This window comes from Hippopotamus amphibius, chromosome 16 (genome assembly GCF_030028045.1).
Source record: "Hippopotamus amphibius kiboko isolate mHipAmp2 chromosome 16, mHipAmp2.hap2, whole genome shotgun sequence".
Lineage (NCBI taxonomy): Eukaryota > Metazoa > Chordata > Mammalia > Artiodactyla > Hippopotamidae > Hippopotamus > Hippopotamus amphibius.
In genome coordinates, this window is record NC_080201.1 from 1088265 (window position 1) to 1103562 (window position 15298).

Below are 15298 nucleotides of genomic sequence, written 5' to 3' on the forward strand. Positions count from 1 at the left end.
TGGCCATATTCTTGCCTCTCCTCCCCGGCAGGTAGCTCATCTCTTGAGCAGACTGCAGCTCGAGTCTCCTTCCTCAGGCCCCCACCTCCCTTCACAACCAGTCCCAAGTGCCCTGCCCCTGGAGCACAGGTCCCAGCCGTCGTAGCTGCCCAGCCAGACCCTGTCATCTGCTCACACGTCACTGCTCCACGCACAGCGTCGGGCTCAGAGTAAACAGTAAGCATCGACATATACTGAATGAAGGACTGAAGAACAACCTGGATGTATAATATCTTATTTTAAAGCTTAAATATTTGTATAACTTTTGCCTCTGAGTTACTAAAAGGCATTTCATAACCAAAGAACTGATGCCTGAGAGTTATATCCCTTCAGAGAGACAGCCAGCAGAACTTTTAGAGAGAGAGGTTAAATAACTTATTCAAGTTTTTTTTTTTAAAGGTCCCGAGAATTTATTCATCTCATAACTGAACGTTTGTACCCTGTAAACATCTATTTTCCTGACCCCCCGAGAATGATTTTGGTTTGAGGAAAATGTGCTGATTTTACGCTATGTGACAGAAGACCCCTCCCTTCCGGTCTCCCGGCCGTGTTTCCCTTTCACCACTGTCCTCCCAGCACAACCTCCACGTGCTAGTACGTGTTATACAGGGGCTCACATCTAAGTTGAGAGCAGATTCTGTTTGCTCTCATTAGAAAAACAAAACTCTTTTGAGAGGCCAGAACTCATTCAAAACTTCTGCTTCGTTTGGAGTCAACACACAGGAATTGAAATGATGAGTGCAGAGTGGCTGGTTTTCAGAAACCGAGATGCACAGACAGTGCACTAGACTGGGTTACAGAGGCGTTTCTGCAGAGATGTCACTCTCAGGACTCACAAGAGCAACAAGGAGCCAGCTCCGCAGTCACTCAGACCACGGGGAAGCGCTCCGCAGCTTCTCAGACGCCGAACGGAGGAAAACGTCAGCAACTCACTCAGCAACAGACTATCCTCCGCGGTCAGCTAAGCACTCATCTAGCACAGTGGCCTCTCGAGGGATGGCCAGACAAAAGGCGTTCTTAAATCTTAGCAAGAGTTTCGTGCAAATACAATTCAAGAAGGAGGGCTCTAAAGCCAGACTCCCAGCGCTCAGCTGCCGGAGAGCCGCCCGTCAGGTCAGGGCTGCAACTGCTGGGTAGGAGTTCTGAGAGGCAGCCCCTGATCCCAGAGCCAGCAGACAGCAGAGGTCCAGCCAGAAGCCAGCCGGCGGGTCTACGAACAGCTACAACAGCACCCACAACTACCCCGGGGGGTGCAGGCCAGGCCCTCCACAGCTTACAAGTCGAGGAAGTGTGTCCTCAGGGTGCACGTGCACAGGGCATGGGACATGCGGCGGCCCGGCCACACCCGCCACCGTGACCGTGGGCACAGCCCTCCACCCCACCTGTGCTCTCCTCCGCCACCTGCCGAGCACCCGGAGCTCCCACTTGGGGCGTGGGCCTCATCACGACAGAAAAACCCCTCAGAGGCGACATGTCAAAACGTGAGCGAGGAGAGCACGGAGGACTTTCACTTTCTCCTTTGTGCAGGTTATTTTCCTTAAAACAAAAACAAAACTACACAAAACCTTGAACTTCCCTGGGGGTGCAGTAGTTAAGAATCTTCCTGCCAGTGCAGGGGACGCGGGTTCAAGGCCTGGTTGGGGAAGATCCCACCTGCTGCAGAGCAGCTAAGCCCATGCGCCACAACTACTGAGCCCACAAGCTGCAACTACTGAAGCCTACATGCCTAGAGCCCGTGCTCCACAACAAGAGAAGCCACCACACTGAGAAGCCTGCGCACTGCAACAAAGAGTAGCCCCGACTCGCCACAACTAGAGAAAGCCTGCGCGCAGCAAAGACCCAACGCAGCCAAAAAAAAAAAAAAAAACCTACCCACCCCACAAAGCCTGTATATGAACTAAATAACAAAAATAAGTCATTCCCAACCCAGCAGCTCTGCAGCCTCGGCAGATAAGGAAACAGACACGGGCACGCACCCTGGAGCAGGGACCCAGGCTCCTTGACCCCCTGACTCTGCATCTGTAAAGTGAGGTCACAGTTCAGGGCTATGATCCTGCATTCACACCCTTCAGGGCCAGAGGTGAGGTTCTGGTTTCAGACAGGTGATCGGGTGTGGAGCAGCGCCAGACAGGCATCCTCCTGTGCGGGGACCCGGGACCGGCCCGCTGGGGGTAAACACAAAACCACAAAGGGTCTCCGTGGGCTCTGGCTGGGTCAGCCACCGGCAGGAGGAGAGCCTTCCCGCCCCAGAGCTTCTGGGCTGCTTGGCTGAGCGAGGACGGTGGCCCGGGGGCCCCCCCACCACCCCGAGGGAGGCGGCAGGCCTTACTCAGTCCCTTGGGGCTGAGCCGCCACAGCTGCTTCCCTGGCTCCCACCAGTGGACGACGCTGTGGACGTCCCTGGACCCCTAAACTCCAGGGCTCTCCTGCCCGGAAGCCTTTTGGTAGAAGATATTACGTTCCAGACACAAAAGGAGCAGGCAGATGTGAACAGGAGAAAAGATAAAAGACCACCTGCAAAGAAAACGCTTCCAAGCATGTTCGTCGGTGGCTGGGCCGAGAGCTGCCCCTTCTGCCCAAGGAGTCATGTGGCCCGTCCACACCAGGCCCGGCCCCTGCCCCGCTGTCTCTGAGCGGCCACCCTCCCAGTGTGACAGTCACTGACAAAAGGAGGAAGGGAACAAAATACGCCACCCTGTCCCAAGGGGACGGCACATTCCAGGGGGCTGCAGTTCTGTTAACCAGACGACAAGCGAGATAAGAAAACAAAACCACGTCAATAAGCAGAGGAACGACTGACTGACGGACGGATGGACGGACGGACCAAAGATGGAAGGACGCGTGTCTCTAAAGGCAAATCACAGACCCAGCAGGCAGAGAGGCTCTATGTGGGGCTGAGCGGGCTGCAGGCGTAAGCAGGCAGGCCTCCCATGGCCGCTCATTCGTCTGGCTGTGCAAAAGGTGGCTTCCTGCACCAGGAGACCGCCACGTCGAGCTCACCCGCGCTCCAGCTGTCAGCTGTCGGGGACCCTTGGCCCCGCTCCACAAATACGCCAGGTGCTATAAATAGTTGGCCCACACTCCTGGTTTGCAAAATCCCATCCCCACCGCAGCAGGGGAGTGGCACTGCCAGAAAGGCATTTGCATGTGAAGGTAGCACACCAAAACATATAAAAGCAATTCAAGGCCTGAGTTATAAACTATGCCGAAGGTTATAAAAAATGCCGAAGGTTTACTGTACAAAGGGATGTTACTATCAAGGAAACCACCAAGAAAACAGAGAAGCTGGGGAGGCGGGGGAGTCCCACCTAGCCAGTTCACCTGTCCCAGTGACCCAAAACCTACAAGGTAAGACAGAGGGACAGTGTACTGTGACAGGAGAGAAAAGCGCTTCTCAGTTAAAAGCATAAATCACAGGGTCTTTTAGACACGTCCACTCAGCTGCCTGTGGCCAGCAATTCCAGGCCCGGGTGCGGAGGGGAGGCAGGCAGCAAAGTGCAGGAGGGGCCGTGGGAACGGTGAGCCTCTTCAAAGAGTCAGCCAGGCTGCAGGACCCCCGCCAGGCGTGCAGAAGTTCAGGGGCCTCAATGTGTGCACACGTTCAAGGTGTGAGCCAAACTGCACATTTCTTCCGCATAAAAACATCCAGGTAGTTCCCTTCTGATACCAGAAATGTGCTTGAAAGCAACGGGAAAAAGCCCTCTGGGATGGCTACTTTCCACTCAGACCAGAAGCTACTTGGCAGGGATTTAAACTGAAGAGGACCAGGCCAAAAGCCTGTTGGAAGCAGGCTGCTCATGGACCCAAGTGCACACCTCTGGCTCCCTCTCCATCTTGGGAGAGAAAGATACTAGAGTGTGTGCGTGTGGGGACGCGGGGCAAACTCTCTGGCCAAGATTCTGACAGGGAAGGAAGGACGCGAACTGGGATGAGAGAGCAGGGGAAGTGAACCGGCGGTAGTTCTTCAATATGAGCAGACGCCTGTCTACACGGGGTGCTTCCAGCGGGGGGCAGGGCACCCACACGCAGTGCCGGAGCTGCCTCCCGATGCACACGGCTCTCCAGTGTGGACCTCTCACCCACTGCCATCCCCACCTGAACGGCACTCAACTTCAACACACCCCAAAGCAGCTGGGGTTCGCCCACCTGCCTAGAGGGGTTACTGGCCGCCTCCAAAGTGCCAGGTCCTGGGAACAGAGGGGGAAAGCCGCACAGGCCCCAGATTAGGGAACCTGCGTTCTCAGGAACCTAATGGGAACAGCTCTAGAACGTCCTGCTCTAGCTTGGAAGGGCAACAGAAACAAACACCCCAGCGACCCAGCCAATTCAGACTGTGGAGGCCCCACAAAGGCGCCAAGCCACAGGCAACAGAGTCGGGGCAGAAGCAGAGCCTGCAGAAAGGAGGTGACGCTGAAGCCAAAGACTAAAGGATGGGGAGCAGCCTGGCACGCGGCGGGCGTGGGCAAAAACGAACCAGGGGCTCCTGGGAGGCAGAGTCTCCGTTCGCAGCGCCCACCCCCCGTTTGGGCCTGCCTGTCCCTGCCCAGCCACACCCCAAGCGTGTGACCGCGAGCCCGGCACTCCGCAGGGCCCACGGGGCTGTGTGGGGAGAGGGCCGCGCCGCCCCGTGGCTGCGTGACGCTGTGCTCTGGTCCCAGCAGCCTGCGGGTGCAGCAGGCTGTGAGGCCCTCGCGAGAGGCGCCAGGCCAGCACATGCCAAACCAAACCATCGCCGAGGACTGAGTGGGCAAGACAGTCACGCTGGATTTCTATTTCACATGCTGTTTCTGGGGAAACCAGCAAAGCTGCAGACCATGGGTGCTCTCCTGGGCCAGCCCAGTTCAACCCAACGTCCCATGTCACCGTCCAAGTGTGGCAGGAGAGCCCGCGGGTGCAGTGACGCCAAGGACCCCAGGACCTGCAGGGAGACACCTGCCCACATGTGACCGTGGAAAGGCAGGAAAGTATATGAATTTCCCCCTACGGCTTATTCAACAGCTGAAACAAGAAGAGCGTGCAACTGGTCCCTTCTTAATGGGAAAGAGACTGCCCGGAAGCGCCGGCTGCAGCACCCCAGTCACCAGCAGCCCTGCGTTCCCGGACGGCAGGCCGCGGACACGGCTTTTCTCCTTGTAAACTAAAAAACCAAACTCATGGGCAACCTCAACCAGCAGTTTGATCTTCTGCCCAAAATGTCATCCAAATTGATTAACTGGAATCTCACGGCAACCCTGTGGTCAAGGTGAAGTTTCCACACTAGAAGAGGAGCACAGCTGGCAAAGCCTAAGGACGTTCACAGGTAATGTCCCGACAACACCCTTTTAAATAAGTTATAATGTCAATAAGTAATGGAGGAGACCATCGCCTACAATTAGTTGTGCGACAATAAAAGATCTAAAATTCTAAGCTTATAACGTCCCACAAAGTTCTGCTCATGAGAACCAAAGTCTTTGAAAACCAGGCAGAACCAAGGCCAGGGCGACGCAGCGAACGTACCAGCTGTCAGAGAAGCCTGGCACTGCTGCGAACCTGGGCTGCGTACTTAGCCAGCGGCCTCCTCCCCCGGCAGCCGGGGCACCTGAGAGCTTTCTTGCCACCTCTCCGCAGGGGACCCTCTGAGGAGCAGAAGCTCCTTCCTGCGACAGCAAAAGCCCCAGGCCCTGTCAACCTGTCCCTCTCTCACCTCCTCTAAATATAAGCATTTCTCAGCAGGACTACAGGCTCCTTCCATCCAAAACTCAACTTAAAAGATCTTTCAACAGAATCATCTGTCATAGAAACCCAACCTGCCCACAACTAAGATGATTATTACTAGTTACCTTCTCCTTAACCTGAAGGCCAGGTTAGTTTAAATAAGTTATAATAATGTGATAAAAAAAAAAAAAAAAAGAATGTGATGGCTTGGTTACGAGCCAAAGTGTTCGGACACACAAGCCCATTTTATCCACTTCTGAGGGTCTTTTTAGGGACATTTCCAAAGAAGCCTGGCCTCGCTGGGACCCTCACCCGAGAAGAAGGGCAAAATTAAAAATGCCTAAAATAACAGACAAAACTAGAAGGAATTTTTTTCAGTCTCAGGAATCTAACAGGAACTGAAATCCACAATGGTTCTAGCGGAATGCTAACTCCAATATTACTTAAAGACTGAAAAGACAAAGGCAGAAAATTACTGCTTGTGTAAAAAAAAAAAAAAAACTCAGAATTTTAACACAACCCAACCAATAGCACCAGACAGACGGGTGAGGTGTGTGGAACTTCTGCCAGCTACCACCTCAGTTTCCTGACTCCAGCCACGTCTCCCTGACTTTAGCGCTAATTTCCGTGGCGACGGCTCCCAGCACAAGCCTCCCGTCCCCTCCTCGGGGCACTGCCAGCTGTCTGCTGGCCATACTCACATCGATCTCCCCGTCGTCGATCTCCCCGTCATCGTCCTCTTTTCTTTTCTCCTTGACGGCCTCCAGGGGCTCCCTGTCCTCTGCGCCACGGACGCCCGCCTGCCCGTCCTCCCCCGGAAGCCCGTCGCCCCTCTCCTCGTCACCCTCGGGCCCGGCCTTCTCCGCGCCGTCCTCCGGGGCGGGGGGGGCCGGCTCCTCGGGGACCTCCTCGTCGTAGTCAAGCTCGTGCTCGTCCAGGTCCCTGGTGACCGACGAGGCCTCATCCCTCAGGTCGCTGGTGCGGTCTTCCTCCCCGCGGTCCCCCTCGGCACGTGGGGGGCTGGCCGGGCCCCCGCTCAGCTCCGGAGCCTCAGAGTCTCGGTCCTCCTCGTCGGAGTGACTCTCCTCCTCCTGGCTCAGTCCCGGGGCAACGTTCTCCTCGTCCTCCAAGTCAGAAGCCCTCCCCCCCACTCCGTCCAGATCCCGCTCAGACCCACTTTCCCTCAGGATGTCATCGTCCGAGAGCCCCTGCGGCTCCTCTTCTTCGTCCTCTGGAGAGCGAGGGTCCCGGTCAGGGCTCTCGGCCACATCCATCGGTACCCACGGTTCTACGAAAGAAAAGAACACACACTCACAGCATCCAGTAAAAGGGCCAGTCGATCTCGCACTGGTTTGCGGGCCTCACGCTCGCCTTGCCCTGCAGGAGGGCTCAGGACCCGAAGCCGCAGAGCCCACTCCACAAGCCACCGACACTGCGCCCCAGGCCTCCGCTGCGCCGGGCCGTGCGACAGGAACCTCACATCCAAAGCCGCCGGGCAGCAAGGGACCTGGCGTGCCCGCCTCCGCACAGGACAGCCCAACTGGTTACCAGACAGCGAGCAAGAAGATGGGCCCTGCGTGTGACAGCTTCTTGGGTTCTTAAAGTAATTACTTTTGAAATTAATGAAAACGCATTCGGAATGAAGTGGCCACACTGAAGGCACTGCCTGGCCGCTCGTCTGGAGTCACCCGGACCTGGAAGGGTCTGGAAGAGAAAACCGGGCCGTCTCCCGTTCCTGCACACGTCTGTCCAGGTCCAGCCCTGAAGGCCGCATCAGAATCGCTCCGGTGATCTTTAAAAGCACAGACCCTACGGGAGCCGCAAAGGGATGCCCAGAAGGTCTTCACGCACTGTGATTCTCGAGAGCCCCCGTTCCAGGACACACAGGTCATGGGGAAGGACTCTGGCAGAAAATCTCACATGTTTAAGTAGTTTCTAATATAAAAAGCAGTTTTTTATATAAAATGACTGCCATTTTAGAAGCTTTCATTTTTATTTTTACTAACTAGATTTAATTATAAAGTGACTGTTTTCTCGTTTTCCCACCCCAATGTGCAAAGACAGGACATTGTTCCATTTGTTCTAAACGCAGGTTGCAGAAGGTGGGTTGAGAGTGTGTGAGCACGAAATCAACACCCAACAGCCCAGCAGCAAACATTCACCACCCACCACACGTCAGGGAGAGAGTAATGAACAAACAAGCTGGGGTGAAACAGCAGGAACAGTGAAGGGTTTAATGCTCGCTTGATTCTTCAACATTTTTATTTAAAATAATGTATGCCACAGCCATGCTACTGGTACCTCAGTGAGATCTGGAAACAAACATATATATTTGTATACTTTGTATAAGATTACTTCACACATTTATGTAACTAAAAATTTACAGCATATCTTTTAAATTTATACCATCAAAAGGAGAACCTGTGTTTAAAGATGCACATACCAAGAGTTGGTAGCTGAACGTACAGTTAAAAACATCTATTTTTGTTGTTGTTGTTAATGAAAATTATTCACATTCAGCAAACATGAGGACACGTCACTTAAAATTCATCACTTTATAAACTAAATGGTTAGCAGTAAAAGAAATGTACGTACCAACCAATCCACTCAAAGTCACTTAAAAGTAGGCAGCTTTGAAAATGACTCACTTTCCAGTCTTCTAACTACACTATCCAGAGTGGGGCTATGGGAAAGAATTATTAAAAAGTTAGTCCCAAAAGGGTGCATGTGCTGCCCCGTGGCTTCTCGGCCTCCCTGCGCAGAGCAGAGCCCATCCCCACACACATCACGCCTGCAGACCAGGGCAGCCAGCAAAGACAGAGCCCCGCAGCCTCGCCTCCTCCAGACAGAGCACGGGCGCTAGGGCCACCGCGCAAGGGCCAGGGGCGAAGCGGCAGCCGCCCCCTCCTGAGCTGATGACATCAGTAAAACATACGAGATCTTCCTTTGTGCATGATGTCCTCGGCCCAGCCTGGCACAGCTTCTATTATGTTGTGTATAAGAAACCTCTCCACACAGGGGCAGGGACCTTCATTCCCCAGCTGCAGTCACACGCAACTGGTAACTGAGCCTCAGACATATTCCTAGTGGAAACCTGACAAGTTCTGATTCTCACATTGTACAGTCTAACGGCAACCCCGGGAACCAAGTCACCCCCGAAGTCAATCAACTGGTAACCAAAATTAAGTGCTCCTTTAAACTAGTTTCAAATCCACACGGCCGATACTCTAGCCTCGCAGCATACTGTCTTGTTCAGGGCACAGAGGCTCCCTCCGTTAGTAACCTGATAACAGCCCCTTTTTGGGGCCCAGGTGCCAAAAGGTTTCATGGACATGATAAGGTCCAACCAAATGGCTCTTTATATTCTGGCACATTTGGATTTAAATCCTAGGGTAAGAAATGGGAGAAAAAGAGCGCCTAAGTTCAAATGCATGAACTCAAGCAAGTGGGCTATGTCTTAGCGGGACACATGGGACAGAGCACACGGGGTCAGCTTCTGAGTCAGAACCGGAGCCACTCTACTGCCTCCCAACTTTAGGGTCTTGGATGAATTACGTAAACTCGCCAGACCCCTGGGTCTTCACCTGAAATACAGGAAACAGCATCCGCTCTGGAAGTCGCTGCAACATGAGACGAGATCAGCCTAGTGGCTTCCAACACCCTCTCCGCCCCCACCAGGTGCTCAGGAGCCAGTTACCCGACACGCCCACGCTCGCTCGGGAGAATCCACGCTGCACGACCACGTCGTCGGCAATAAAACCAACAGCCCCCCACCCCCCGCCCCGAGAGACCACCCCCCTCTGCCAGGCGCCTGACCAGGTCCAGGTCCTCACACCAACCTTCCAGGTAAATGATGCCCCCCTCGCAGAGAAGGAAACCAAGGCCACGAGGCCACTGAGTGCGATCGGGCTTGCATCTCCGAGCTGCTGCCGACCCGATGTGAGACGAGCCCTGCGACCTGCCCAGGGACTAACTCCACTCGCCGCCAATGTTTCTACAGGAAGACGGGACCTGAGCTGTAACTGACTTTACAGGTTCTTTTTTGGAACGTGGCCCTCACATACACCAGGGACTTCTACTGAACCAGCAGACTCTGCCTGTTGTTCTCTTCTCCCTCCTAAAGTTTTGTGCTCATCCACCTAGGTTCCTACCTTAGCCCTTCCAGAATCAAAAAGACACATTTTCACAGAGATGGAAAAGTTCCTATACGATGCATACAGACTATTAAGTTAAAGAATAGGGGTGACCATATGGAAACTGGACTTGTGACACCAGTCACTTATTTTTTGATTTTAAATGTGTCTGAAGTTTGAACCTTAGGCATTTAAACAAAAGGTGACTCTCATAAAAGGCCCCCCCCGGCCCCTGCCGCCAAGGCGCACACCTCCAGGCCGGCACCGTGAGAAACGCTTCCTCACACCACGATCCCGAGGCTGCTGTCCCGCGTGTGGAACAGAAGCACCTGCAGCGCTCGCCCGCCCCGCCCAAGCCCGTGTTATGGAAATCACTTCAACTCCCTAAGCACAAAGCTACCGGCCCTCCTCTCAAGGGCGGTCTTCGGCGCCAACCAGAAGGTGGTGGAGCCAAACGCCCTGTGCGCACCTGTCCCTGGCAGGGTGGACAGCGCCCTCAGCCTTCCGGGCAGCACAGACTACTTTCAGAACCTGAGGAAGGGATGGCTCCTCTCCCTAGGAAAACCCGGACATCCACATTCATCTCCCACTTTCGGGAGTCCGAGACCTCCTGGGGTCCCCCCAGTCCCTGACGGAGGACGCCTGCCCTCGGTCTGAGGTGCACTGTTCTACCACACACCCACACACACCACACGGCGCCCTGGCTATCTCTCTGCAAAGTCTGTGGGGAGACACCGCCCCCCGCCCCCCCATGAAGGGCGTGAGTGGAAGGGCTCAGACTCACCTGGGTTCTCTGAGCTCAGCAGACGGCTGGCACTTGGCAACACGTACTGTCTGAACCCGCGGGCGTGTTTGAGACGGAAGGGGCACTGATAAGAACCAGGAAAAGCGCGAGCCGGGCTGTCCCGGGCGCCCCAGCACACACAGGTGTCCTCGGGAGGCCCTAACCACCTCCTGAGGAAAGGTGTCCGTTTCCTTTCCTGGAAGGAAAGCTTCCAGGGTTCCGGGGAACCTCCTGGGATTTTAAAGTCTAAGGCTACACACAGGTCAAGAGCTTGCAAAGGAAAACATCCAAAGCATCTACCTGCTTACCAGAAGCAACCTGAGTCACACCTTGCTGCACAGAAGGGGCGTGTCGCTGGAGATGAGAAGAAGGTGTGTGCTCCAGGCCCCGCTCTGGGCAAGTTAACTGGCTCTCTGGGCATCAGTGTCCTGTTCTGAGATTAATTCAATTTGGCAAATATCTGAGTACGTGCTCTATGTCAGGAGCCCAGGAAAAACATGTGGTCTATTAAGTGCACACAATGAAATGGAGGGTCCCCTGGTCACGTCTTCACAACTCCCAGGCTCACAACTCCTACTCAGTTTGTTCTTCTCACATAATCACCCTGTCACTGAGCATTCTTGGCGAACTTCAGAACTTTTAGTCCGTAGATCCACAAGACAGAGAACTTGTCTGGAGAACAGAATAACAGTGTCCACCGCTGTGTCTCCACAGCATCCGACACTGGCAGACAGTGACTGACAGACGCGTGTTGAATAAATCACAACATCTTCACCACTTGATAAGCTGACTCTTGCATGCCAGAAAGAAACGTGAAGTAAGTGCCCACTTTTCAGAAGACCATTCTCGAACTGAGACACAGAGTGGGTGCTGCCTTGTTTGCCAGCAGTCATTCTGGAAGGCTGCACCCTGACTCCAAGGGCACTGCTGCAGTACAGAGCATCTGGGAAGTTTTCTTTCCAAGCAACCTTTAGAACCTGCAGGACGCTGCCCTGGCACTCTCAGTGGCAGCAAATCCTCGCTCTCTCAAGCTGGGTCACTTTGACAATCCTCGGGAAGCTGTTCGGAGCCTGGTCTGGCAAGTGAGATGAGTTCCCAAGCCCGGTAAGCTGATTTCCGGTCAAACATGGGGTGTGACTATCGAATGAGACTGATTTTTCTCCTATGGCTTGTATATTTACTACCAAAACAGGAATTCTAAAAACGTTTTGGCAAAGGAGCACCAATGAAATACAAGCCTAACCTTCCAGGACAATAATTTGCAATAGAGCACTCTCTATATGAATGCCCAAGTTCTAGTGCACCTGGTTAAAATCCAGATTCATAACTTCATGGATTTACAACATCCAAAGGAAGGACGTCAAGGCTTGTGATAGACACCATCACCAAACTGACTAAACCTGACACCAAACGACTCCTCAAGGAGGAAGCACTCACCTTGACCTGAGCTGTGAAAAAGGCAAAAAACCTCTCCTGCTCTCTGGAATGATTCCACAAAGCTTTCTTACAGTGGTCATTTCCCGCCCAAACCCAGAGAGAAGTTCCAGCCTCTGGGACGCATGTGATCAGTTTTCAGAGCTGGCTGGGCTCCACACATGTGCTCAGATTGTAAAGTCATCAGGCAAAGACTCCTCTGCCGGGGAAGTGGGAATCAGCCTGGGCCCTGGCTCACCCTGGGGATCCCAACCTTTGCTCGGGGACAGGACCACCCCGCAGGCAACAGGAAGGAGAGGAGAATCAACGGGGAAAAGACGAGAGACATTGCTGTGCCCCTAAACGCCCTCTTCTTCCATTCTCCCCAAAGGGATCTGAAGACTGACCTGCTCTCACAGATGTAGAGCTGAACGGCTCATTTAAGATGATCAGCCACTCCAGCCGGCAAACTCTGCTGCCGTGAAGTATTCAGGGAAACTTAAGTTTTAGCAGGAGTAAGGCTGAAAGTCTTGAAGTCTTAGGTTCCCCCGGTAACGACCTGGCATCCTCTGGGCTGTTAACCAAAAGGGCACAAGGAAGTTTATTCCAAAGAGAGGCGCGCGTCTTGGGACACAGCCGATAGGTCCAACCTGTACCGCCAGGAAGCCGAGGGAGCAACTTCCAGGAGGCTCGGGCGAGCTCAAAGCTCCCGAAGAGCCTATCCCCAGTCCGGAGGGCGAACCTGCGTGCCTGCTTCCGCTCCCCCCCCCCCCATCTCTGTGGGCGGAAAACAGAGCCACGCGAAGGTCCCGGAAGAGAAGTGACAGCTTCGGGAGACCAACCCCACGGCAGAGCAGGGCGCGCAGGCGGCCGCCGGGCGCTCGCGCTGGAAGCGGCCCAGGATCCCCGGCCGGCCGGCCGGCCCGGACGGAACGTGGGATCGCGTCCGGGTCAGCGCCGCCTTCCCAGGGCCCGAGCGCCACGCTTCAGCCGGCGGCAGCCTGGAGCGCTCCCCGGAGGCGGCGGCGGCGGAGGCGGCGGGGCTCCCGGGCCGCGGCTCCGCGCCGCCGCCACGCTCCCCGCCCGGCCGCCGCGGCCTCCTCCTCCCGCCTGCCCGGCCTCCCCGGCGTCGCCACCACTCACCTCAGCGCGAGGGCAGAGAGGGGGCCACGGCTTCGCAGGGCTCGGGGCGGCGCGGAGAAGACGTCCCTCGGCCCTTCCGCTCCTCACAGGCTCCGACCTGAGGCGCGACGCGGGCGGAACAAACGGGCTCCACTACCCGCGGGGGCCGGCCATTGTGCGACGTCATCAGGCAGCGACGGCCGGCGGCGGGCCGGCGGGCTTCCCCCTCTCGCCACGCCCTCCGCCCGCTTCCTTCCGGCCTCCGCGCGGCCGCCTCCGCCCGGCCCCGCCCCCGCGGCGCGCGCACGCCCGAGCCCTCCAAGGCGCAGGCGCGGCCGGGGCCCCGCCCCCGAGGCGGGTCTGCGCGCACGGCCCGGCGAGCTGCGGGGAGGGCCGAGCTCCGGAGAGGCCACGTGGCGCGCGAGCGCAGGTCCGCGCGGGCCCGCTGACGGGAGCGGGCCGGTGCAGGTGGGTCCGGCGACGCCCGGGCTCGGGCCTCACCTGCTGCGGTCCGGCGGCAGCGCTCCCAGCCGAAAGTTAACCCTTTACCGGGAAGCGAGGTTACGTAGCGAAGCTGGGACGTTTTAAAGCGCTTCCCGGAGCCTGAGTCGCTCCCTGTCTGCGAAACATCGTCAGTGCAACACGAAATTAATCCTTTTCAGGAAACTGAGTTTAAATGTCAAAGCCTAATCGTTTAAAAAAGCTGTTTCCCTGCGACTAAATAGCTCTTGCTTTATCAAGTGTGATCAGTCCAACACGGAATGTAATCATTTTTTTGAGATAATCGAGTTTAAATGTCAAAGCGTAAACATTTTAAACTATTCCCAATGTGGTTAAAAAGTAGCAGCAGGTCCAAAACGGAGTCACTTATGCTAAGCAGCCTGTGCAGACCTAATTCTTAATCGGATGGAAGTTTTAGCCTCTCGCTAGGGTGGACATGTAAACCCATCAGTCAGCACTAGGGAGGTGATCTAAGACCCCCTGCCTCCCCTAAGGGGAGGTGCCCTTGCCGGAAGTAACCCACCCTTTTAACTTCCTTGTCCCACCCTCCTGCTGCTATAGCAACCTCCATTTGGTACAGCTTTTAGAAGCCCTCTGCTCGTTAGGTGGGATGCTGCTTGATTCATCAACTGTTGAATAAAGCTAATTAGATCTTCAAATGGACTCAGTTGAATTTTGAAACACTGATTTCTTTTTTTTTTTTTTGTCTTGCAATAGCAGTTTAACACCCCCGTGCGATTGTTTTCTTATCGGTTTTTTTGCTACCTTTCCTTTCCTTCACAGCATAAGAGTAGGTTTGTAAAGCTGTAATTCTTCACTCCATCAATATAATTTTCTTCTGTAACCTTGGCTGTGGATAAGTACTTGTGATTCTTCGTTCCTTTTCCAGTTTAGAGGCCATCAGAGGTCAATGGGGCACTACTGTTTCTACCAAGTGCTGCACCTAGACAGAATCATTCAGCAGCTCCTTCTATCATTCACTTTCTGGTTTCAACATGCATTTGAGCTTTTAACCACTAGTCTGGATCAACCGAAGGGAAAGGAACTGGATTTTTCCAGTTTATGTCGTGATCTTGGCCCAATCCTAGAAATGACTTCCTCAAGTCTGGCATGTATCCACGGCTAGACATATTGACATAGAGCTTTTAAGTCTTTATTCTGAATAAGCACAGTCAAGATATAAGAAGCTCCCCTGGTTGCTGCAGTAACTATTTTCTCCTATCACATGTCAGTACACATGAATATCATTCAGGTTTTGATGAAGCCAGAGAGGAAAGTTTCTGCAGTTCCACTGCTGAGACCAGCTTGGCGACTCGGGGCAAGTGATGGGTGCCGCAAGCTTAAAGAAACACACACAGATTTAAGAGAAAGATGGGACGGGGGACTCAAGACCTCTAGGATCAAGAGGAAACACTGATTTCTTAAAAATAAACTTCAAAAACAAAATAATAATCAGCTCAACACAAAAGTTAATCTTTTTTTAGATGCTGCGTTGAAATATCAGAGCTTAAAATTTTACACTATTTCCGCATCTTACTAAACACAATCAGCTTAAAACATGGCGCCTTTGCTTGATCAGAAGGACATCATCTTGTAACTTACCAGCTACCTT

The 15298-nt window shown here is 54.2% G+C and overlaps 1 protein-coding gene across 7 annotated transcripts in view; it reads right to left on the bottom strand.

Annotated features, from left to right (window-relative positions):
• The window catches only part of ZC3H18 (zinc finger CCCH-type containing 18), a 45296-nt gene extending 31949 nt beyond the window's left edge, over positions 1-13347 (bottom strand). For 4 of the 7 annotated variants that reach the window (XM_057711648.1, XM_057711647.1, XM_057711649.1 and 1 more), the window contains exons 1-2: positions 13207-13347; positions 6435-7021 (exon numbers count right to left, since the gene is read on the bottom strand). In XM_057711648.1, coding sequence (XP_057567631.1) covers positions 6435-7007 — 573 coding nt within the window. In that variant the 5' untranslated portion in view covers positions 7008-7021; positions 13207-13347. Of the gene's footprint in view, positions 1-6434; positions 7022-8328; positions 8522-10958; positions 11017-13206 lie in introns of those variants that run through there. The other 3 variants (XM_057711645.1, XM_057711646.1, XM_057711650.1) reach the window with 3 other exon arrangements.
• Between the last annotated feature and the right edge of the window lie 1951 nt (positions 13348-15298).